At 56.1% G+C, this 24,925-nt stretch overlaps 1 protein-coding gene and 1 pseudogene across 2 annotated transcripts; one reads left to right on the top strand and one right to left on the bottom strand.

The window, feature by feature from the left end:
• The window catches only part of LOC135975304 (fibrinogen-like protein 1-like protein), a 35,485-nt pseudogene extending 11,190 nt beyond the window's left edge, over positions 1-24,295 (bottom strand).
• LOC135975303 (uncharacterized) lies at positions 1,490-12,223 on the top strand. Of its 2 annotated transcripts, XM_065565690.1 has the most exons (8): positions 1,490-1,605; positions 6,095-6,254; positions 6,932-7,442; positions 8,300-8,420; positions 8,738-8,817; positions 9,240-9,345; positions 9,554-9,649; positions 10,335-12,223. In XM_065565690.1, exons 3-8 carry the CDS (start codon positions 7,375-7,377, stop codon positions 10,560-10,562), a joined length of 699 nt encoding a protein of 232 aa, XP_065421762.1. In that variant the 5' UTR covers positions 1,490-1,605; positions 6,095-6,254; positions 6,932-7,374; the 3' UTR covers positions 10,563-12,223. The 2 variants fall into 2 exon arrangements, with proteins under 2 accessions (XP_065421762.1, XP_065421763.1); XM_065565691.1 differs by lacking the exons at positions 1,490-1,605; positions 10,335-12,223 and adding an exon at positions 9,783-9,907 and having other exon boundaries at positions 5,612-6,254.
• Positions 24,296-24,925: the final 630 nt, after the last annotated feature.

The raw sequence follows: 24,925 nt of genomic DNA, 5'->3' as shown, positions 1-24,925 counted from the left end.
CATGGCACAACCTGTGCAGCTTACAACAGCTGATCGCTCACCTTCCATATCACCGTCCTCTTAAGAACTTCCTCAACTGTTGCAGGACCTACTCAGAGAAACCTGCAGATGAAAGCCTCAGTGCGCTCTCCCCACGCGAACTCCCAGGCAAACTCCCGCTGTTAGCCTCAATGGCACACCGGTGCTAATGCAGGCTCCTGACCCCTGGTCTCCCTCCGCTGGCAGGCTCTGAGCAAGGCCTGCCCAGAGAACATGGATGACGAGCTCTCGATCCTGCTGACAGCACCCCCCAGCACAGACAAACTCCAGCACATCTTGGAGGTGAGCAGAATGGGGAGGGGCAGCAGGGGTTTTACCTTAGCCCTGAGGACTCCTAGAAAGAAGAGACTGGAAAATCCATGTTTCTATTGGATCCTTCCGAGTATGCATTTGTGATATAAACTCACTGGGTGACCTTGGGGTAACTCACTTCCCCCTTACGGCATCAGTCTTCTCCACTATCAAATCTACACTGGGAAAGAAGGACAGAATCCCCGACAATCACCTTCAACTCTGGGTGTCTGGTCCTGGGAGCCGAAACCAACTGGACTATCTGCCCCATCTCCTAAACTGCCCTGTCTTTCCCTCCTAGGGCCTTGTCCTTAGTGCTCAGCCTGGCCCCTTCCCAGCTTGTCCCTGACCTTTAAAGGACTCTCCAAGCCCCTCCCATGCCTGCTTCCCTTGGGGTCTCTCTCCTGGCTGAGCACAGGCTGCCCTTCTATCTCTCAGCAGGCCTGGATCCTAGTCACAGGCTGGGTCTTGTCACGTGACCCCCACACTTATTCCCTTCACCCTTGGGAGCTGCATCACCTGGGCCAGGTGCAGTTGAGCTCCAACCCCTTTCCTGGCCATCTCACCCTGGGACAGGTTGAAACTGGTAACCTGTGGGTAACAGTAACTCTTTGCTCGCAAAGGTGCTGAAGACACAATGGAAGAGGAAATCCTTTGGCCTGGATTGAAATTATTCCGACTGAAAGTGAATGAGAGAAAATAGGTTCAGAGTTCTCTTCCTAGCAGCAGAAAATGTAGCGATTGACAGAGGTTCAGGTCAGAAAGGACCATTATGTACATCTAGTCGCCCCTCCTGTATAACTCAGGGCCTAGAATGTGACCAAGTGGTTCCTTCAGCCAACCATATCATGGGACTGAGCCAGAGCACGTCTTTTGGAATGACATCCACATGCAGGAGAGCCAGCTGGCTACCAGAAAATCTCTCTTCTGCAGTGACGTGGGGTTAAGGGACAGGGGGGAAAAGACATGGAGGCTGTGACTAAACTTAGAGCAGCAAGGCCAGGAAAACCAGGGTTAGGTCCCAGGCCTGGCTATCAGATCTGCTGATTTCTATTCCTGGCTTTGAGACCATGAGCGAGTCTCTGCACCGCTGGGTGCCTCGGTTTCCCCAGCTATCAAATGGAGCTAATCAAGGTTTTGTTTGTTCTCCCCATTTTACAGGGTGGGAAACCGAGACACAGTTGGGACCTGTCTACACTACAGGTCTGTCGTGCGTTTGTAATCTGCTGACCCCCACATGTTGTTCAGAGCCTATGGACAACACAGCTCCTAAAGGTACGTTTGTTCTGTGCTTATCCCCTATGTACCAGCAGGGCTGGACAGCATTTCTCACTGTGATGTGGGGATCAGGTCCTGGGTACTAAGGGTCTGAAGAAGCTCTCAAGGACTAATTTTTTAAAATAATTGTTATCAATGAATTGGGAGAAAACATACAATCACTGCGGATAAGATTGGGGGGTGACAAAATACAGGCAGAGTGGTAATTCCTGATGGGGAGAGGGCAGTGATACATAGCGATCTGGCTCATTCGGCCAGCTGGACCCATTCAAAGAAAACAAGTTTGAGCAGAGCCCAATGCAAGGTCCTATGCGTGGCAACAAGGCACGCCGGCCACACCTCCAGAATGGGGACGTGTATCCAGAAAAGCAGTGACTCTGAAAAGGATTTAGGGGCCAGAGTGGAGAAGCCACTCAACATGAGCTCCCAGTGTGATGCTGTGGTGAACAGGGCTAAAGCCATCATTAGACGAAGGAGCAGAGCCGTGAGTAGGATAGGGAGGTAACACAGCAGCAGTGAGACTGCTATTGGAATACTGCCTCCAGTCTTGGTGTCCTCCTTTGAAAAAGATGGTCCTAGAAATTGGAGCTGGGGCAGCAAAGAGCCACCAAATGTTCTGAGGGCTGGAGAAAAATGCCTTCTAGTGAGCTATTGAAAGAGCTCAACCTGTTTAGCTTATGAAAAGAAGATTGAAAGGGACTTCATTGAAGTGTTGAAGTGCCTTAATGGAGAGAAAATACTGGGTATTAAAGGGCTCTCTAGTCTAGCAGAGAAAGGCAGAACAAAACCCAATGGCTGGAAGGTGAAAAGAGACAAATTCCTATGACAAATAAGGCACAAATATTCAACAGTGAGGATGATTGAACACAGGAAGAAGCTACCAAGGAAAGTGGTGGATTCTCCATCTCTTGATGTCATTAATAAAGACTAGATGCTTTTCCGGAATGTGTTTGCCCCATAAGTAGCTATTGTCGTAGACAGGAGGCCTGTGATATGCAGGGGGTCAGATTAGATGCTCTAACTGTCTCTTCTGGCCATAAAATCTACTAATTTCTGAGAAACCGAGTGTAGCATTGGGAGCAGCTTGTGATGTTTTACTGTCTAACCGGCTTGCTTCCTAGAATGAACACTCATTGAGTGGGGTGATCCACAGGGAGTAGCTCAAACCTCCAAAGTGTCTGCCCTGTGGCAGGACATTAACACTGCAGGGGAGGGGTGGGTGTGGCAGTGACATCACAAAGGCCTTTTGCAGGACCTCAGACTATTGGCCAAAGGTGCAGGGGAGGTGGTGACCTCACAGAGGGATGCTGACATCAGCAAGGCAGGACAGGAGCGCAGGGCCAGGGAAACCTCAGAGACCCCTGTGGCTTTGCTTCAGCAAGTCTGCTTCTCGAGATCTATCTTTGAGGTCTGAGAGAGTATTTGAGTTCATGTATGTGAGCACCAGGAGGAACCTCTTTTGAGTTTTCTCCTTTTTTTCCCCTGATTTCACTAGAAAACTGACATCCCTGTTTAGAAGGTAAGAGCCTCCAAGAGGTTTGGAACCTGTTCAGTCTGCTGCATCTGGCGCCAGCTGAATTTTAGGCATGGAAAACACTAGCTTAAGGTGGCCAAATTTTATTCCCCACCTGGGATTTTGTCCCTTAGAATCTCTGGGGATATTAAGGTTTGTCCTTTTTCTTTTACCTTTTCCTCCATCCCTCCCTCCTTTCTTTTCATCTCTTACTTCTTTTGTCCTTTCCCCTGTTCCCCTCCCACCACCAGGAGGGGTGTGTGTGTGTCGTGGGGGGTGCTCTACAACTCCCATTGTGGGAGGTCCACCGAAAAATGTGGGGCTGAAATAGTGCTCAGACAGTGATCCCCAGCGGTGACCTGGGCCATCCTTTGGGCTCTCTGGTGAGAACCCTCATCCTCCCGCCCCTCGGTCTCTACCCTGATTGGCTGAGCAGGGGGTTATTGACAGGGAGGAGACTCAGGTCCCTGTTGTTTTCTTTTAAGACCAAGTAAATAGTCATAATCAGTCATATGTTCGACAAATTTTGCTGCTTCTCTGCAGTTCATTACTTTCTCTACCATTCCAGTTGTCCTAAAATACTTGCTGAATAATTACTATGAACTCTTGCTGGTCTGGAACTCACTTGAGAGCACTTTATTCAGGTCATTCAATGTCTGAAATTCAAGATCCGATGGTTAGTTTGAAAATCAGGGCTCTTGGGTCCTATTCCCAACTCTGCCACGGACTGGCTGTGTGACCTAAGACAAGTCAATTCTCCTTTCTCAGCCTTAGCTTCTCCCTCTTTCAAGTAGGGATAACAATCGGCCCCTACCTACCTCCCGGCGGGTGGAGGATGGGGATCTATTGGAGACTGTCACTAGGAGCAGTGCATAAGATGAGGTGTCCTATCATGTTTACTCAGATCAGATTAGGACATAATAGAATGGCTGAAATAGTCTATTTTATTTGTATTTTATTATGTTGCTATTGTTAAGAGCAGCAACTACTTAGCTCAGACTGAAACATCTCATCTAATTTTTGAGATCTAAGTGTCTCCTCTTTGTGTAGCTCAAACCTCCAAAGTGTCTGCCCTGTGGCAGGACATTAACACTGCAGGGGAGGGGTGGGTGTGGCAGTGACATCACAAAGGCCTTTTGCAGGACCTCAGCCTATTGGTCAAAGGTGCTGGGGAGGTGGTGACCTCACAGAGAGATGCTGACATCAGCCAGGCAGGACAGGGGCGCAGGGCCAGGGAAACCTCAGAATCTCCTGTAGCTTTGCTTCAGCAAGTCTCCTTCTCGAGGTCTCTCTTTGAGGCCTGAGAGAGTGTTTAGGTTCACGTACATGAGCACCAGGAGGAACCTCTTTTGAGTTTTCTCTTTTCTTTTTCCTGATTTAACTAGAAAACAGACGTCCCTGTTTAGAAGGTAAGAGCCTCCGAGAGGTTTGGAACCTGTTCAGTCTGCTGCATCTGGCGCCAGCTGAATTCTAGGCATGGAAAACACTAGCTTAAGGTGGTCGAATTTTATTCCCCACCTGGGATTTTGTCCCTTAGAATCACTGGGGACATTAGGGTTTGTCCTTTTTGTTTTACCTTTTCCTCCATCCCTCCCTCCTTTCTCTTCATCTCTTACGTCTTCTGTCCTTTCCTCTGTTCCCCTCCCACCACCAGGAGGACTCTGTGTGTGTGTCGTGGGGGGTGCTCTGCAGTGGGAACAGGGACAATTCTCCAACTTTGGGCAGTCGAGAGCCTGGGTGAGATAAGGGGCGTTAAAGCCCTCTGTGAAGGAGAAAGGGGAGTTTCACGGTGTTGAGCACCAAGGAATTCTAAACTTTGCTAAAACATCTAGTCTGCAGAAACCAGAAATGGTTGGGGCCACATTGTAACCATTGTCTTTTTTAAAGCCCATTGAGGGATGTGAGTCCCACCCTTTTAGGTATCTGGGGTGCTGGGAGAAGAGAAGAGGTGCCTGTCTCCATTTTATGGCCTCAACAAACTAAGTGCTGTGCCCCAGTTCTCGTCAGAGATCCCTGAAAAAGAACGTCTTCCCATCCATTAACATACCTGGAAAGATACTGGAACTCCTTATTAAACAATCAGTTTGTCAGCACCTACAGGACAATTTGGTTCTTAGGACTAGTGAGCATGGACTTGTCAAGAACAAATCATTCCAAACCAATCCTAGCTCCTTCTTTGGCAGGGTTACGGGCCTAGTGGAGGTGGGTAAACAGTAGATGTGATCCATCTTGGGGTTAATAAGGATATTCTCACAAACAAACTAGGGATATGTGGTCTAGATGCAATTAGTATAATATGTGTGCACAGATGGTTGCAAGCCCGTACTCCAACAGCCCAGAACCAAACACTCCTCCTCCTGGGCAGTGCGCTCCAACCTCTAATGGTCAGATGCTGCTTAGCACTGTCAGAGCAGCTTTTGCTGGGGGATTCTCCCAGCACTTTCCAATAGTGGGAAAGTATGAAATCCCCATTTGACTGCTGGGGACAGAGCCTAGAGGGGGCAGCAACTTACCCCAAGTCCCACAGGTCAATAGGAAACCAGCAATGGAACCCAGGAGTCCTGACTCCCAGTTCCCTGCTCCAATCACTCCAGCGGAGCACACTCCCTCTCAAAGCAGGGGGACCGGACATGAGGGCCTGGTTGTAATTGCCAGCTGTGGGAGGGAGTGTGCAGCAGTGGTTAGTGAAGGGGCCTGGAAATAAGGACTGCTGGGTACAATCCCTGGCTCTGACACTTGGTGTGACCCTGAGCCAGTAGCTTCCCCGCCCCAGGCCTGGTTCTCATCAGTGGGGTTGGGGTCGCAGCCCCTACAGCCCAGGGGGGTTGGGAGGCTCCAGGAAGTGTGTAAAGTGCTGGGATGGGAGGAGCTGGGAGGCGCTGTCACCTCCGCACTAGGCCAGTGTTCTGCACCCCCTGCTGCTGGCCGAGTTTCTCTGTCCCTTGGCAATAAGACAGACTCTTGTTTTCACAGCCAGTCGATCGCCCAGTGCTATCACCCTGCCTGCTGGCTGGGCAGGGTAACTCCTCAGGTCACCACCACCCTCTCCAGCCTGCCTTGGCTTTGGGGAGTGAGGAGAAGGGCGAGGAATGACACTGAACATCCTCCATCCATCGCTCCGTCAGCAGAGCAAGTGAGTGGCATTAGGGTTCCCCGTTGGCGTCCCCTGTCTGTCTGGGGAGAGGCAGAAAGAGGGGGAAAGAATCTCTCCCAAAGGAGATTGGATTTGCAAACCGCCCCCAGGAGACCCTCGCTCTCAGACCGGGGAGGGGCTTCTCCAGAGCCGTCTCCAGTGTGTTTGGAAAGGTCCCAGCAATGGGGCTCCCAACCCTTCCCTTGTGGGAGACCGTTCCCCAGGCTGAGCGTCTCTGAGCTGGGCCAGACCCTGTGAGCTGCTGAGCGTGGAAATCAATGGGAAAGGCAGGGGTCCTGGCCTTGCTCTGCCTCGGGACTTTGACGTGGGGAATGGTTTCCCAGGAGAAGTCCGGACTTCTGGGTTCTGTTCCTTCTCTAGCCTGGGGGAGAGTGTGGCCTGGGATGGCAGGAGGGAGCTGCTTGTCCAAAGTGACTGAATCCAGTGTTCGAAAAGGAGACTCCCCGGGCATTGCAGCCCTAGGGGTGACGAGGGGGAATGCTGGGAGCAGATCATGCAATGAACTCCTGCCAGTGCGTGTAGATTGCATTACATGCACCCCTGTGCGGGAGGAGGAGCTGCTCTGGCTGGGGCAGGGATGGGGAGGGACCAAACAGGCTGGTTAGTGAGAGCCTGCCTTGACCCCAGACTCACGCCCGCTCCCCGCTCGGTTCCAGGATGGCCAGGCTCCTGAGGATGTTCAGGAAGAAGGCTCTGCAGGTGGCCCCAGAGCCTGTGGGAAGCAGCTGCCATCTTCCCCAGGAGCAGAGGGGCTCCTCCGTCCCCACTGGCGGGGAAGGAGCTCCCGGCCAGGCCAGGAGGTGGAAGTGCCCAGCCTTCTGGCGGAGAAAACCCGCTCCCAGCGCAGGCGCCGAGGTGGGAGAGGCCAGTTCAAAATGGAGCTGGGCCAAGCTGCGGCTGGGCAGGCAGGACCCAGTGCAGGAGGGGAGCCGGGCAGGGTGACTCTGGGGCATGTTGTGTGGGCAGAAGCGGCCCAGGAGCCCAGCCCTGATTCCCAGCATGAGGCATCGCCCTGCCCGGTCAGTGAGGACCTTCCAGCCTCCCCAGGGCAGGAGGTGGAGGATCCCTGTCCCACCACCAGCAGCTCGGCCCGTTCCCCATGGGACAGCAGCAGTGCCTGGGACTCAGGAAGCAGCGAGGCCGATGGGCGCCACAGCTTTGTTCCAGGTGAGGAGCCAGGCTGGGCTCAGGGAGTGGTGAGGAGGGGGCTGTGAACACCCGGGGCCCAGGCCCTCGATCAGTGCTATGGGGGCGGGTCCCCAGCCCAGGGGTCTGGCTTGAGCCACATGAACCCCACTGACACTAGATGCTGCCACTTTGGTCCTTGGTGCTCCAGTTGGGGGAAGGCACCTCTCAGGGAGTCCAGGACAGCGTGGGGAGGTCTCTTTGCTATGGGCTCCTGAAGGAGTTGAGGGGTGAAGGCATCACTGACAGGGGGGAGTGTGGGGCCCGATCTGCCCTGGGTCCCGGAGGTGGGAAGGGGACACATTGCCCCACCGTGCCCCTGTCCTTCCCCCCGAGTGGCAGCAGGCGTCACCCTGTCCCCTTCTCTCCCTGGTGCAGGAACCGCCAGGGACTCAGGGGACGAGGAGGAGGAATGGGTGGACATGGCCACAGAGGAGGCTGCTCTCAATAACAGCCGAGAGCAGCTCCAAGGCAGAGAAAAGGTACAAACGTACCCCAGCTGTGCTGGAACCGAGACTGTCCTGCCCCTTCCCAGCACCTGACCCCCTGCAGAGGGTCTTGTCCCTGATGATCCACCAGCCCTAATAGGGACCTTTCTCCTCCATGATCTGGGACCCCAGAGGTGGGGGTGTCTGTCACAAACCAGCCGGATCTCCTCCCCCCACAGGCACTGTCCCAGTTACTGACCCTGCTTGTGGTGGAGTGGTGGGTGATTTGGACAATGGGCGGGTCCCCACTATCTCCCATTCAGGCCTGAGTCCTGCAGCTGCTGTGTGGGGGCAGGGAGGTCCCTGGCTAACTGGCTCTCTCTCCCCTAACCCCACTCCTGGTGGGTGCAGGAGGAGGCCCAGCAGCTCGTGTTCCTGCACGCCATCCACCCCGCGTCTCGCTGCACAGCAGAGAGGGCAGGACACATTGGAGCCGCACTGCTGCAAGGCGGCTGTGGCGGAGAGGATTGTGGTGAGCGAGACACGGTGCCCAGCAGCTGGAGGAAAGACAGAGACATGGGAGGGGCAGGGGTCTCCCCAGGCCAATGGATGGGGGATTGTTTGTGCTGGAGAGGCAGCTGAGGGCAGGGATTGCTGGGGCTGAAGACTGGGGAGAAGAGACGGGAGAAATTCGGAGAGTGGTCACTATTGGGCAGGAATCGGAGGAGCGGGAGGTAGGTGGGGGGATCCTGCTGGCTGTGTGGGGCCCTGGCTGTGTAATCTCCTCACTGAGAAGTGTCAGTGAGGCCCGAATCTCACACGCTCCGTTGTCTCCTTTGGGTCTCACAGAAGCTCATTGAGGAGCTGCCTGATAACTCTCCACCCGGCGCCGTCCTCGCTAACTCCCTGATTGCTGTGGGCAACCTCAGGTACCGAGACCCTCCGGCCCGGTTCCCCTAACCCCAGTGCTGCTCAGGCCCAGGGCTGGGAGTCACTGCCCCTCCCACTCCCAGGTCACCGCCCAAGGGTGGCTCCTCTGGCAGAGGTGCGGGGAAGGTTCACTCTCTCCTGGCTGAGCTGTTCTTTTCACTCCAGTAACATTGCAACGGCTTTGGGGAGAGGCTCACACCCAGGATCAGATACAGGAGGGGCATCAGGGTCCAGGGAACAGGGGCTATTCCTGCCCTGCCACTGTCTGTCTGAGAAACCTTGGCCTTATCATTCCCTGGCTCGGTGCCTCAGTTTCCCTTCTTGCCAGCCTGTGCCTATTTCGCTGCAGTTTCACCTGCGTGTTGGTGCCAGTCCCATCCCCATACTGCACAGTCTAATACCGGCTCCTCTCTCTTGCCAGCACCATGACACCTGCCCTGGAGCCAGAGCTGGAGACCCACCTCCTCCGAGCTGCCCTGCACGCCGTCTTCACCCTGGGTATGGAGAAGGACACCACCCAAGTGCAGGTAGATCATGCTAAAGTCATGAATTGAGGAGCCAGCTGTCATCCTGCCATGAATCCTGGCTAATTGCCTGCAGTGGGATGGGAATGAGAGAGGCCAGGATACGTGTTTGGGGTCTCACCAGTGCTTCCCAGAGACCCCTCTTCCCATCCTGTGGCAGGTGTAGCTCCAGTTTCCCTAACTCTGACCCATGGCTCTCCCTTGCTTTCAGGATCTGCCTAGGGTCTTGCCAGACCTCCTGGATGCCATGATGGGGAACCTGCTGGCAGAGTCCCCAGATACCGACAGGCTCCAGTACATCTTGGAGGTGAGCCCGACGAGAGGGGTGGGGGCAATTTTACCTTCACTCTTAGATCCATTTTCCATTCTGTCCTCCTAGCCGGGCCCCCAGTGGGCATCCTTGGTCAGGGCAGTCAGTGCAATGCCTCCTTTCCCCACAGCACATTAACTACTGGATCGTGTCCAGGGTGCCGCGAGAGAGCCAGGGCCGTTAAGAGCAGCACGGCTCTGCTCAGATCCACCATCACCCTCCCTGAGTTTGACGTAAGTGACCTCTGACCCCAGCTTCCTGACTCCAGGGGTAGGTGGGCTGGCTCCGACGGGCTGTAGGAGCTCCTGCTACAGGGGCTGTGGGTTAGGAATGTTCCTCTTGGGGAGGCAGAGTCAGAGCAGAGAGTGAGCCTGGCTTGAGTCAAGTTCTTCTTGTCCTAGTTAAGTGGTGACTCTGGGCTTTTAAGGGGACTGTGCTCCAGGTTCATGCCTCCCTGTCATCCTGGAGCAGCTGGGGAAGCAAGTCCTCATGGAGGGCCCTGCCCACAGCCCTGTGCTCCAGGCTTCCTTGGGGGCAGAGGAAATTAAGGGTCTGGCTCTAGCTCCTATCCTCTAGCATCTCCTGCAGAGGGGCTGAGGGGAAGGAGAGTCCTGGCCCGGGGGGGACTGGGAGCTGACAGGAAAATGCTGATGGAGTCCCCTCTCCCTCTCCCGTCCATTAGAACTCAGCAGAATTCCCCAGGATGGGTCACCACATGGCACAGCTGGCTCTGTCCGTCAGTGACCCAGCCAAGGACATCAGCCGGCAGGCCAGGGAGGGGGTTTACCGTCTCTACCAGCTGCTGCTGCACCAGAGGGGTAAGGAACCCAGCTGGGAAATGGCACCCGCTAGAAGAGTGAGACTGGGACCCCAGCCAAGTTCTCTCAGACTGACCCCGGCTGGAGGATGAGTCTCTCTATCTCTTTCTGTGTTCCACACCACGCCCTGCAATTCTGTTGGGCTGGGCACACAGCGAGGACTCTGCCCACTGTGCAGCCACCAATGGGATTGGAAGGACACAAGCCCTGCAACCAGAAGGACAAATGTGTGTGTGTCTCTCTCCCTGTCACCTACTCCCTCCTGGGGGAAACCCAGCAGCTGATGGGGGACAAGGTGAGCAGCTGCATTAGACTCAGGAGATTGGGGCGGGGCCCAGGCCTCATTCCCATCCTGTGGCCATTCGCTGGCCTGGCACAAGGAGCCTGGTGGGGAATGAAAGGGAGAGCAGGTGCTCCTGGGAAGGGAGATGAATTCACCTCCATGAGCAGGAGCGAGCCAGCTTGTCCCCGGAGCAGCTCCACCCAGCTCTTTAGCCAGGCTAATTAATGACAAGCTTTGCCTCATCCCAGACTTATGTTCTCAGGACAGGGTGCTATCGCTCTTGGGAAGGGCAGGAGAGTCCCCCAAGTGCCCTCTGCGAGACTCTCCTGTCCCACAGGGCCGCACCCAATTCTTAGTGGTCTGGTCTGTGTGTCACCCAAGCCACCACCCAGAGTTGCTCCCATCACTGGCAGCCTGGGAGGCCAAGGACTGACGGGTGATGGCGTCTGACCAGGCAGGGCTGAGGCACATGGGCAGGGGACGCTTGTCCTGCTGCTGGCAAGGCTGGACCCGTTCTGGAGAGAACAGGAGGATTCAGTCAGCAGTAGGGTTACCATGTCTAATAAATAAAAAAAGAGGACCCTCCACGGGCACTGGCCCCGCCCATTTCCTACCCCTAGCCCCGCCCCAACTCCGCTCCTTCCCCGCCCTAACTCCGCCCCCTCCTCCCTCCCACTCCCAGCCATGGGGAAAGGGCTGCCCCAGCGCTACCGGCTTCACGGTTTGCCGGGCAGCCCCCAGACCCTGTGCCCCCGGCCGGCACTTCCCCAGCGCAGCTGGAGCCTTAAAGTCTGAGAGGGGAGGAGCGTAGCAGCTCAGCTGGAGCCCGGGAAGGGAAGTGCCTGGCCCGTGGCTCGGGGTCCGGAGGCAAGGGGGGCTGCCCAAAACCAGTAGCGCTGTCTCGGGCACCTCGGCTCTTAAAGTCTGAGAGGGGAGGAGCGTAGCAGCTCAGCTGGAGCCCAGGAAGGGAAGTGCCTGGCCCGTGGCTCGGGGTCCGGAGGCAAGGGGGGCTGCCCAAAACCAGTAGCGCTGTCTCGGGCACCTCGGCTCTTAAAGTCTGAGAGGGGAGGAGCGGAGCAGAGCAGCCGCGGGAGGGGAAGTGCCCGGCCGGCATTTTCCCGGACATGTTTGGCTTTTCGGCAATTCCCCCCGGACGGGGGTTTGATTGCCGAAAAGCAGGACATGTCCGGGAAAAACCGGACGTATGGTAACCCTAGTCAGCAGGGGCTGCCGATCCGTCCCATTCACCAGGGCTGCCATCCTGCGGCTTCAGCATTAGTGGCTGGGGTGACTTGGGGAAAGGTCTCAACCTCCCCACATCCCACTTCACTGCTGCCAGAATCCCTCCTGCCCCCCCCCCCCGCTACAGTCCCCTCCCTACCCAACCTGGGTGGGGCTGGAGGAGAGGGGTCTGAGAACTTGAGCTGTGGATTGGAGGTGGAACAGCTGTCAGGGGCACTGAGGGGGAAGTGGCAGGAGCTCCCCGTACAAGGAGGGGGGTTGCCACTGGAGGTCACTAGGAAGGACAACAAGACTCCATCCTGGGGGTCAGGAGGGGGAATCCATCCCTCAGAGGTGGGCAGGGGCTGGGTGGAAATGCTGCTGGTTCCAGGGGCCGTTAATCCCCCCTGATTCCGCGGAGGCATCTGAGTCTCAGACAGGTTCTCGTTCCCTTGCAGCAGGAGGACGTCACGGCCAATGTGATGCGCCAGCTCCGTATCATGCGGCACTTGCGCCAGGTGCCCGAGGCGCTGCAGGGCCTGTGCCTCTGAGGCCACCAGCAACTCCCACTCCCTGCTGCAGGTACTGCTCTGGCTCTCTGTAAATGGGGAGCTAGTGGAAGAGGAAATGGAGCGCCCTGGTACTCACAGAAACCCTCTCCCCTCTCGGTGGAGCAGGGTCCTTTCCTCTGCCCCCAAATTCCTTCATCTGGGACAGGAGCTCTTTCCCTCTCACTCATACCCCTCCCCCCTTTCCTTGATCTACCCCCATCCCATTCCCCCTGCGCCCAGGCAGAGCTCTGCCTGCCCCATATGGTGCAGAAAGGCCTGTGATATGCAGGGGGTCAGATTAGATGCTCTAACGGTCTCTTCTGCCCATAAAGTCTACTCATTTCTGAGAAACCGAGTGTAGCATTGGGAGCAGCCTCTGCTGTTTTACTGTCTAGCCGGCTTGCTTCCTAGAATGAACACTCATTGAGCGGGGTGATCCACAGGGAGTAGCTCAAACCTCCAAAGGGTCTGGCCTGCGGCAGAACATTAGCACTGCAGGGGAGGGGTGGGTGTGGCAGTGACATCACAAAGGCCTTTTGCAGGACCTCAGCCTATTGGTCAAAGGTGCTGGGGAGGTGGTGACCTCACAGAGAGATGCTGACATTAGCTAGGCAGGACAGGGGCCCAGGGCCAGGGAAACCTCTGAGTCCCCTGTAGCTTTCCTTCAGCAAGTCTCCTTCTCGAGGTCTCTCTTTGAGGACTGAGAGAGTATTAGGGGTCACGTACGTGAGCGCCAGGAGGAACCTCTTTTGAGTTTTCTCCTTTTTTTTCCCTGATTTTACTAGAAAACAGACGTCCCTGTTTAGAAGGTAAGAGCCTCCGAGAGGTTTGGAACCTGTTCAGTCTGATCCATCTGTTCCACAAGTCCTTCAGTCCAATCCACTTCCCTAACTAATTTCCTTAATTTTTTAAAATTAGCCCTTTTGAAAAAAAAAAAACTCTAGTCACAGATCTATTTTTGTTTACCCTTCCATTTAGTTTAAACTGAATTAGCTCATGATCGCTCAAACCAAGGCTGTCCCCTACAACCATTTCTTCTAAGAGATCCTCACTACTCACCAAAACCAAATCTAAAATGACATCCCCTCTTGTTGGTTCAGCAACTACTTGGTGAAGGAATCCATCAGCTATCACATCTAGGAAAATCTGAGCCCTATTATATTAATAGCACTTGTCCTCCAGTCTATATCTGGGAAGTTAAAGTCTCCCATGATCACACAATTCCCATTAGTATTTACTTCATTAAAAGCATTGAAGAGGTCTCTATCCCTATCCAAATCAGACTCCTGTTCTAACAGACAGCAACCCCCCCCAGAAAGGCAGAGATAGAGCCCAGGAATCGAGATGGTGGGGAAATTTCATTGAAACCGTTTCTGACCGAAAATCCTATTCAAACTAAACCAGTTTGTTTCTTGAAATCATAACAAGTGGCAATGAAAATTCTTTGTCACAATGTGTTAAATTGTCTCGTGGCACTCAAAGAGGAGACACTTAGATCTCAAAAATTAGATAAGATGCTTCAGTCTGAGCTAAGTAGTTGCTGCTCTTAACAATTGCAAAATAATACAATACAAATAAAATAAACTATTTCAGCCATTCTATTATGTCCTAATCTGATCTGAGTAAACATGATAGGACACCTCATCTTATGCAATGCTCCTAGTGACACTCTCCAATAGACCCAGCAGTCCTTATTTCTAGGCCCCTTCACTAACCACTGCTGCACACTCCCTCCCACAGCTGGCAATTACAACCAGGCCCTCATGTCCGGTCCCCCTGCTTTGAGAGGGAGTGTGCTCCGCTGGAGTGATTGGAGCAGGGAACTGGAAGTCAGGACTCCTGGGTTCCATTGCTGGTTTCCTATTGACCTGTGGGACTTGGGGTAAGTTCCTGCCCCCTCTAGGCTCTGTCCCCAGCAGTCAAATGGGGATTTCATACTTTCCCACTATTGGAAAGTGCTGGGAGAATCCCCCAGCAAAAGCTGCTCTGACAGTGCTAAGCAGCATCTGTTTGCTTGTGAGAATGTCCTATGGGACTGTGTCAAAAGCCTTATTAACACCAAGATAGATCACATCTACTGTTTACCCACCTCCACTAGGCCCCTAACCCTGCCAAAGAAGGAGCTAGGATTGGTCTGGAATGATTTGTTCTTGACAAGTCCATGCTCACTAGTCCTAAGAACCAAATTGTCCTGCAGGTGCTGACAAACTGATTGTTTAATAAACAGAGGCTGCTCCCAATGCTACACTCGGTTTCTCAGAAATGAGTAGACTTTATGGGCAGCAGAGACCGTTAGAGCATCTAATCTGACCCCCTGCATATCACAGGCCTCCTGTCTACCACAATAGCTACTTTTGGGGCAAACACATTCCGGAAAGGCATCTAGTCTTTATTAATGACATCAAGAGATGGAGAATCCACCACTTTCCATGGTAGCTTCTTCCTGTGGTCAATCATCCTCGCTGTTGAATATTTGTGCCTTATTTGTCATATCTTTTCACCTTCCAGCCATTGGGTCTTGTTCTGCCTTTCTCTGCTCGATTAAAGAGCCCTTTAATACCCAATATTTTCTCTCCATTAAGGCATTTCAACACTTCAGTGAAGTCACCTTTCAATCTTCTTCTGATAAGCTAAATAGGTTGAGCTCTTTCAATAGTTCACTAGAAGGCATTTTTCTCCAGCCCTCAGAACAATTGGTGGCTCTTTGCTGCCCCAGCTTCAATTTCTAGGACCATCTTTTTCAAAGGAGGACACCAAGACTGGAGGCAGTATTCCAATAGCAGTCTCACTGCTGCTGTGTCACCTCCCTATCCTACTCACGGCTCTGCTCCTACGTCTAATGATGGCTTTAGCCCTGTTCACCACAGCATCACACTGGGAGCTCATGTTGAGTGGCTTCTCCACTCTGGCCCCTAAATCCTTTTCAGAGTCACTGCTTTCCTGGATACACGTCCCCATTCTGGAGGTGTGGCCGGCGTGCCTTGTGGCTACATATAGGACCTTGCATTGGGCTCTGCTCAAACTTGTTTTCTTTGAATGGGTCCAGCTGGCCGAATGAGCCACATCGCTGTATATCACTGCCCTCTCGCCATCAGGAATTACCACTCTGCCTGTATTTTGTCACCCCCCAATCTTATCCACAGTGATTGTATGTTTTCTCCCAATTCATTGATAACAATTATTTTAAAAAATTAGTCCTTGAGAGCTTCTTCAGACCCTTAGTACCCAGGACCTGCTCCCCACAGAACAGTGAGAAAGGCCGTCCAGCCCTGCTGGTACATACGGGATAAGCACAGAACAAAAACACTTTAGGAGCTGTGTTGTCCATAGGCTCTGAACAACATGTGGGGGTCAGCAGATTACAAATGCACGACAGACCTGTAGTGTAGACAGGTCCCAACTGTGTCTCGGTTTCCCACCCTGCTCTAAGTTTAGTCACAGCCTCCATGTCTTTTCCCCCGTGTCCCTTAACCCCACGTCACTGCAGAAGAGAGATTTTCTGGTAGCCAGCTGGCTCTCCTGCATGTGGATGTCGTTCCAAAAGACGTGCTCTGGCTTAGTCCCATGCTATGGTTGGCTGAAGGAACCACTTGGTCACATTCTAGGCCCTGAGTTATACAGGAGGGGCGACTAGATGCACAGAATGGTCCTTTCTGACCTGAACCTCTATCAATCGCTACATTTTCTGCTGCTAGGAAGAGAACTCTGGACTTATTTTCTCTCATTCACTTTAAGTCGGAATAATTTCAATCCAGGGCAAAGGATTTCCTCTTCCATTGTGTCTTCAGCACCTTTGCGAGCAACCACCCACAGGTTACCAGTTTCAACCTGTCCCAGGGTGAGATGGCCAGGAAAGGGGTTGGAGCTCAACTGCACCTGGCCCAGGTGATGCAGCTCCCTAGGGTGAAGGGAATAAGTGCGGGGGTCACGTGACAAGACGCAACCTGTGACTAGGACCCAGGCCTGCTGAGAGATAGAAGGGCAGCCTGTGCTCAGCCAGGAGAGAGACCCCAAGGGAAGCAGGCATGGGAGGGGCTTGGAGAGTCCTTTAAAGGTCAGGGACAAGCTGGGAAGGGGCCAGTCTGAGCACTAAGGACCAGGCCCTAGGAGGGAAAGACAGGGCAGTTTAGGAGATGGGGCAGATAGTCCAGTTGGTTTCGGCTCCCAGGAACAGACACCCAGAGGTGAAGGTGGTTGTCGGGGCTTCTGTCCTTTTTCCCCAGTGTAGATTTGATAGTGAAGAAGACTGATGCCGTAAGGGGGAAGTGAGTTACCCCAAGGTCACCCAGTGAGTTTATATCACAAATGCATACTCGGAAGGATGCAATAGAAACATGGATTTTCCAGTCTCTTCCTTCTAGGAGTCCCCAGGGCTAAGGTAAAACCACTGCTGCCCCTCCCCATTCTGCTCACCTCCAAGATGTGCTGGAGTTTGTCTGTGCTGGGGGGTGCTGTCAGCAGGATCGAGAGCTCGTCATCCATGTCCTCTGGGCAGGCCTTGCTCAGAGCCTGCCAGCGGAGGGAGACCAGGGGATTATGGAACCTGGGGTGACACCTGCTAGGATGACAGCAGGCTCTGTAGTCCTTGCCCAGAGCAGCTCTCTGCAGAGGGCCTGGTGCACAGCAGGGTAGGGAACAGCCAAGCTGCTAGGGATGGGAGCTGGGCTTCCTGGTGTTAGGCCCGCTAAGTTGTTTGTCTATCTGTATAAAAGAAGCCCAGTTGTGCTTGTAAGGTGTGTTCCTCCCTCTGGCATGAGTCGAGGGGGACACCCGCTCAGCTGACTGATCAATAAAGAACTTGAAGCCGTCTTCTAGACTCCCGTGCCTCCTTGGGGTAATTGGGCAGCTCCAGGGGGAAACGAGCCCATTTGGCTAACACTGGCAGAGTCCAGCACCCAAAGCCCAGCATCTGCAAGGAAGGGATTCCCCACAGAGGGGCAACATCATCTCCCACACACAGGGAGTCTCCCCCTGACACTTGATTCATCCTATGGCCTGTTCCCATCTCTGCCCACCACACTCCCAACTCAGCAGCTCCAGCTACCGAAGGGAGCACGAACCAGAGGCCTTCCTGCTCCTGGGACAGAGGAGTAGGTTGATGATCTACCTGGATGTGAGCGTTGGCCTTCCCCATGCCCAGGGTCTAGACTCCATTCAGGGCAGCGCACAGGAACTGTGATTCCTATTCTGGATCTAGTGGCAGCTTCAGTTTGCTGACAGGAGACTGTACATGAGACCTTGCAGTTGCGGGGGTGACACAGGCACTAACATGTGCATGGGAGTTTGAGCAACAGGGCAGAGGCCTGTGTGGGGCAAGGAGGGCAGGGATTTGGGAAGCAAGAGCAGAGGATCAAACCCTTTCTTAATGTGGGTCGGGATGAGCCCCATTTCAAAGACAGAGAAAGTGAGGCACCAGGTGGGAGAGTGACTTGGCCAGGATCACGTTACCGCTCAGTGGCAGGACTGCAAACAACCCGTTCCCTGATCTCCTCACTGGACCCTGCTGCCCCTCCTGTATGACCCCTCCAGCCATCCTAGCCCACAGGCCATCCCCACCACTCTCCAATACCAGGCTGTTTCCACAATGGAAGCAGCCTTGTAACAAAGTTCACTCACCGATAGGTGCCCCTTCCTTCAAGGCCAGGGGTCACAGATTTCTTGGGCTAGCACGCCCGCCAGCAGGTTTTTGGCTGGGAACTCAGCCCTTCTGCCAGGCGACCATCTTTTAGTCCCACTCCTTCCTGGGTCGCGCTCATCCCAAACGAAAAGTCAAAAAATGTCTTTAACTGAAACAAGATCCTCTGTCCCTTGGGGGCTTTTCCTCAGCCTGACTTTGGCTCGGCCTGCCCTTGCTGGCCTTGGTAGCCCTTTCTATGGCCCTGTACATCCCCTTCCTTAGAGACCGTGGGAGAACCAGTCCTACCCTGGATTCTAGGTTCTGCCCCAAGGCCCTGTACCGAACAGCTAGGCCTGCTCCTGTACCTTTGTTGCGGTTTCCCCTGGTTTCCCCTCAGCTGGAGCTCACTCTGTAATCCATTTGGCCTAGCTCCAGGCTTTATAGCCCACAGGCCAAGCCCCCCGTTATATACCCTCCTCCTTAGAACCTGGCCCACGCGGGGGCAAGTTCTATTCTTCTCCAAGCTTCATCCCTCCTCATCTCATCGCTGTCACCGGCTGCGCGCTTGTACAGCCTGTGCGCAGTGTCTGCAGCTCCACTGCCAGCTCGCTCGGGGCAAACCTTCTCTTCTGCAGTATCCCGACGCTCTTCCTGCAGCCACTCAGTCTCATGAACAGCTGCTTGCAGAGCCTCTTCTGAAGCCTTTAGCGTCTTCTGTTGCCTTTTTGCTACTGCCGCTGCATATGCCAAAACCTTTTCGGTCAGGGTCTGAGAACCCACCATGGACTGCTCCACCCTTGTGTTTGTCCCTCCTCCAGTCTGCTTCATCTCTGGGCCAATCATTTCGTCCTTCATCTCCCTGCAGCACCCGACAGAGTGTGTTGGTGGAGGGTCTGCAAGGTCCATGGCCACCCCAACCACCTCCACCTTGCCTGCCTCATGGGGGTTTGTGTCAGAGGACACCTTCTCCTTTCTTTCTAACTTCTTAGGGCCCTGGCCCCTCGTTCAGCCACTCAGCAATTTCCTAAGCAGACTGTGTCTTTAGATATGGCCTGCTTCTCTGCCCCCAAAACAAAGAACTCTTGCTCCCATCTTGGCATTAGGCCACACTTGTACCCTTTCTCATGCCCTTCCCCCTGGGCTAACCTTCTCAGCACAGCCCAGGCATGCTCTCCTTCTCTGCTCTTTTTGTCCATGGGCATAGCAGACCCTGGGTTGATTTCCCTTTGCAGGATCTCTCACAGGTATTGCTGCTGCTGCGTCTGTAGCTGCACCTGCACTTCCTTCTGCGTCTGTTGGTTTTCTAAGAGCTGCTGGAGAAACCCCTAGATCTGCTTAGCCAGTCCCTGGAACTGAAGTGGGAAATCCAGCGACCAGCTTGGTCCCTTGATACACCTGCTTGGGGGAGGGATAGCTCAGTGGTTTGAGCATTGGCCTGCTAAACCCGGGGTTGTGAGCTCAATCCTTGAGGGGGCCATTTAGAGATCAGGGCAAAAAACTGTCTGGGGATTGGTCCTGCTTTGAGCAGGGGGTTGGACTAGATGACCTCTGGAGGTCCCTTCCAACCCTGATATTCTATGATTCCTTCAGCAACCAAGACTTCCCTCACGGATCACAGGGGGAACTCAATCCTGCCAGCTATGCCAATCATAAATGAATCTACTCATCGTTAGGTGCCCCCCAGCGGTCAGGCATGGCATCACAGCCCTCTCGCTGGGCTAGCGTCCCCCATCCATGGTCGCTCCAGCACCACGGCAGTTTCTCTGCCTGGTAACGCCGGCCAGGTCACCACCTTTAGTCCACCCTTCTGGGGCCCAGCTTGCCTCACACTAAAAGTCCAAAGAGGTCTTTCCACAGACAGAAGTCCTTCTGCCATCGCTGGGGCACTTGCTCAGCCTGTAGCCCCTTTGCTGGGCTTGGGAACCCTCTCCAGGTGCGTGTACGCCGCCTCCTCTGGGGCCGGTAGAGGAACCCAGTCCCACCCTGACATTGATAGCAGCTCAGGGCCCTGGACCCAACAGCTAGGTCTACACCTTTCTCTTTGCTGCACTTTTCCAACCTCTCTTCTCAAGTTCCCCTCCAGGCTTTCCTTGCTGCTCTGAACTTCCTACTTCGTTCTCAATCCTGTTGCTACCCCAGCTGGGGTGTATCACCACTGAAGTCTGGCTCTTTACGGGGGCGGATATGGTGCCTCTCAGTTCGGGCTCATTCTGTAATCAGCTTTCTGTGAGTGCCAGGGGGCTCCATTTCCCCTTCCACTAGCTCCCCATTTACAGAGAGCCAGAGCAGTACCTGCAGCAGGGAGCGGGAGTTGCTGGTGGCCTCAGAGGCACAGGCCCTGCAGCGCCTCGGGCACCTGGCGCAAGTGCCGCATGATACGGAGCTGGCGCATCACATTGGCCGTGACGTCCTCCTGCTGCAAGGGAACGAGAACCTGTCTGAGACTCAGACGCCTCCGCAGAATCAGGGGGGATTAACGGCCCCTGGAACCAGCAGCATTTCCACCCAGCCCCTGCCCACCTCTGAGGGATGGATTCCCCCTCCTGACCCCCAGGATGGAGTCTTGTTGTCCTTCCTAGTGACCTCCAGTGGCAACCCCCCTCCTTGTACGGGGAGCTCCTGCCACTTCCACCTCAGTGCCCCTGACAGCTGTTCCACCTCCAATCCACAGCTCAAGTTCTCAGACCCCTCTCCTCCAGCCCCACCCAGGTTGGGTAGGGAGGGGACTGTAGCGGGGAGGCAGGAGGGATTCTGGCAGCAGTGAAGTAGGATGTGGGCAGGTTGAGACCTTTCCCCAAGTCACCCCAGCCACTAATGCTGAAGCCGCAGGATGGCAGCCCTGGTGAATGGGACGGATCGGCAGCCCCTGCTGACTGAATCCTCCTGTTCTCTCCAGCAGGGCCGGCTTTAGGAAGGGCGGGGCCCAATTCGAACATTTTTGGCGGGGCCCCGGCAGGGATGACTAACAAAAAAAATAATGTAAAAAAAAGCCTTTCATTTCTTCCATGTATTATTTACTTTCCATAACTATATAAATAATAAAAGTATATATTATGTACATTGCATCATATATGCTGTTGATTGGTTATTAATAAGCTCCATTTCACGTGTGTGGGTCCCCGCCACTCCCTGGGGGTGTGCTAGGGTGACCAGATGTCCTGATTTTATAGGGACAGTCCCGATTTTGGAGTCTTTTTCTTATAGGATCCTATTATCCCCCACCCCCTGTCCCGGTTTTTCACACTTGCTGTCTGGTCACCCTAGTGGTGTGCACATGTGTGGGTCCCAGCTGCTCCCTGCCCCCCTCATTGAAGCAGGTGTGCAGGGTTACTGCCCTGGGAACTGCAGGGCACCAGTGGACATGGGGCTGGCTGGAGGCAGTGCAGGGGCTCACTGGAGGTAGGGTCTGGCTGCAGGCAGGGCAAGGGGTTCGGGGCTGGCTGGAGACAGGAGTGTGTGGGGAAGGCTGGCTTTGGGCAGGGCCGCAGGGGGGTGCGGCAGGGGTTGCCTGCAGACAGGGCAGGGGGTGCGGCAGAGGCTGGCTGTGGGCAGGGGGTGCAGGGCTGGCTGCAGGCAGGGTAGGGGGGCGGGGCTGGTGCGGGGATGGGGTGCAGCAGAGGCAGCTGGAGCCCCGGCCCTTTAAATAGCCCCCGAGTCCCCCGCTATCCCAGGGCTCTGGGGGCTATTTAAAGGGCCCAGGGCTCCCTTGCTTCTACCGCCCCGGCCCTTTAAATAGCCGCGGGAGCTCTGGGGAAGCAGCGGGGCTCCAGTGGCTATTTAAAGGGCCGGGGCCGTAGAGGCAGCGGGAGCCCCGGACTTTTTAAATAGCCCCCAGAGCCCTGCAGCCCTACCCCAGGGCTCCAGCAGTGGGGGTCTGGTGGCAATTTAAAGGGCCTGGGGCTCCGGCCCCTGCTGGGAGCCCTAGGTCCTTTAAATTGCCCCCTGGGGAAGCCGGGCCACCCTGGTACTGCACACCGGCTCTTGCCGGTACACCGTACCTGGGCTTTGGCCCGGGGCCCGATTCATGGGAATTGGTTGAATTGGCCTAAAGCCGGCCCTGGTGGGGGTATGGCCACAGAGCCTCAGGGAGGGGAACCCTGAGGTGTGGGGGCTGGGTGGGTACTGGGAGTTCCTCCTGAAGGGACGGGGGTTGGCCAAGGTCACTCAGCCCCGGGGTCTGGGAGGGGGACTGGCTGAGGGTACTCAGAGCCCCAGGAAGTGGGGGGGCTGAGGGGAGGGACTGGCCAGGGGCACTCAGAGCTCGGGGGGGAGGGGCTGTCCAGGGGGGGGGGCACTCACAGCCCCAGGAGGTGGGTGGGGGAGGGGCACACAGGATTTCAGGAATTCCCTGGCAGTGAAGAGCTGCTGGTGGCAGGGAGGAGCCAGCCGTGACAATCCCCACTTGGGATCCCTGGCTGGGCTAGTGGCTATGGGGGCCCGTGGCCAAGCTGCAGCGGAAGGTGACCTGAAGGAAATGCCTCGGCCTCCGGCTAGGAAGGGCCTGGGCCAGACAATGACCCACCGCGCAGTGTCCCAGCTTCCTGCCCCACACCTGCGGGGCACGGCCCCTCCTCTGTAGGGAGGTTGGCATGTACCTTAGTGCTGCTTCCTCCATCCCCAAAGGCCTCTCCCAGCCAGTCTCTGGCAACCCCTGCCGTTCAATACGCACATTACCCTGCTGTGACATACCGGAGTGGGGGACCCCTCGGGGATGGGGGCGCTGTCACACAGCTGGGCAATTTAACCCGGCTGGGCCGGGGTGACTGTCTCCCTGGAGCTGGGGTCTCAGCCCAGGTGTCTCTCTGCCCTTCCCCCCAGTCGCCCCTGGGCGAGGTGGGAGCGCCCCACATTGCGTTCCAGCCCCACATTCGCACCCACAAGTGCTGGTGGGTTCCAATCCTAGGGTTACCATCTTTTTAAAAAGGAGGACACTCCATGGGGACCCAGCCCCGCCCCAACCCCGCCCCTTCCCCACCCTCAGCCCCGCCCCAACTCTGCCCCCTCCCCTGAACGCTCCGCCCCCTACTCCTCCCCCTCCCCTGCTTCCCGCGAATCTATGTTCGCGGGAAGCCTGAAACAGGGAGGCTGCAGGTAGGCTGGGGCGGGGTGCGGCACTGCTCAGTCCGGCCCTCCTGGCCGAGCGGCTCCCTTCGGTCGCTGGCCTGCCCAGGCCAAGAGGCTCTGGCCCCAGGGTCTCCCGCCCGGCTTGGCTTGGGCCCTGGGGCGCTGGCTCCTGGCCCGGCCCCGTGACCCCGGCCCCCGGCCCAGCACTGCGACCCCAGCGCGGCCCCGCGGCCCCGCGCCCCCGGCTCCCGGCCCGGTACTGCGACCCCGGCCCGGCCGCGCGACCCCGGCTCCTGGCCCGGTACTGCGACCCCGGCCCCCGGCCCAGCACTGCGACCCCGGCCCGGCCCCGCGCCCCCGGCTCCCGGCCCGGCCCCGCGCCCCCGGCTCCGCGGGCCCGCGATCCCGGCTCCCGGCCCCACGGGCCCAGCCCCGCGACCCCGGCTCCCGGCCCGGTACTGCGACCCCGGCTCCCGGCCCGGCCCAGTTCGGCACCGCGCCGCCGGCCCCGCGGACCCGGCTCCCGGCCCGGCACCGCGCACCCGGCCCGGCTCCCGGCCCGGCCCCGCGACCCCAGCCCGGCACCGCACCGGCCCCGGCCCCGCTCCCCCGGCTCCTGCGGAGCACCGCCGGCCCCGGCCCGGTCCCGCACCGCCGACCCCAGCCCCAGAGGCCCTGGCCGAGCACCGCCGAGCCCTCCGTCCCTCCCTCCCTCCCGATTTTCCCGGACATGTCCGGCTTTTGGAGATTTCCCCCCGGACGGGGATTTGAGCCCCCAAAAGCCGGACATGTCCGAGAAAGTCCGGACGTATGGTAACCCTATCCAATCCCAGCTGAACACGCCCACCCGGCCCTAGTGTGGAGCAGAAGGGCCCAGCGCTGCCCCACAGACCCTCTGGCTCTCCGAGCCCACTCTTACCCATCACCGCAGCACGTCTGGCCCAGGCTGAACGCTGCTGCTCTGTGCAGAGAGGCTGGCACTTCTCGCTCCTGCCGTACGAGGGGCAGGTGCTGCTACCGACTGCTCCCCCTAACCCCCGCCCTGCTGCGCTCTGGGGATGCTGCCCTGCTGTGGAGCTCTCAGGTGTCTTGAACTGGAATTTGTTTGGCGAGAAACTTCTAAGGAGCCTTATCAGCCCCGAGCAGAGAGTACCTGGGAACCTGCCTGGGTCGGGCGGGTCTGGTACAGCCTCCCCCAGATAAGGCTCTTCCCTGGACCTGCCACCCATTGGAATCTGGAACGATTCCCTCCGAGGTAACACCCGGGGCAGCCAGGGCAGGGCAGGGCACGGCCTGCTCCCCTGGAGCATTAGGGCTTTCAGGAGTCAGAGGTGTCAGCGGAGCAGGTTGTGGTTGTACGTTAAAGCAGTGAAGAAAGTTGGGGGGGCAGAGGAATTGGGTGCTGTGGCCCCCCCATGCCTGGGGCCTATTTGAAAGGCAGCTGTCACACTGTCCCCTTTATCGGGAGTGCCCACTACACCCATCTCATGTAGTCCTCGGCACGGGGAGGGGGAGCATGTTCCCAGCTGAACGGTGTTCGTCCAGGACTCACCGACCCCTATTCCAGGATGGGGGAGTGAGCTGGGAGAGAGGTCACCATGTAGCCTGCAATTATCAGTGGCTTCTGGATTCCTCTGGGAAAGGGTTAACCAGGGGCTTAGTTTAGTCCACACTTGGCTTTCTCAGCAGTGCTGGACTCTGGTGGCAGGGAGGGGTCCA

The sequence above is a fragment of the Chrysemys picta genome, chromosome 13 (genome assembly GCF_011386835.1).
Source record: "Chrysemys picta bellii isolate R12L10 chromosome 13, ASM1138683v2, whole genome shotgun sequence".
NCBI lineage: Eukaryota > Metazoa > Chordata > Testudines > Emydidae > Chrysemys > Chrysemys picta.
This window is presented reverse-complemented; position numbering and strand designations above follow the sequence as displayed.

What these genes read in the sequence shown, in the direction of transcription:
- LOC135975303 (XM_065565690.1), top strand. Translation starts at nt 7,375, where the DNA reads ATGGGACAGCAGCAGTGCCTGGGACTCAGGAAGCAGCGAGGCCGATGG. An exon ending in ATTGCTGTGGGCAACCTCAG is followed by an intron (nt 8,818 to 9,239) that starts GTACCGAGACCC and finishes CTCTCTTGCCAG; the next exon opens with CACCATGACACCTGCCCTGG. An exon ending in AGGACACCACCCAAGTGCAG is followed by an intron (nt 9,346 to 9,553) that starts GTAGATCATGCT and finishes CCTTGCTTTCAG; the next exon opens with GATCTGCCTAGGGTCTTGCC.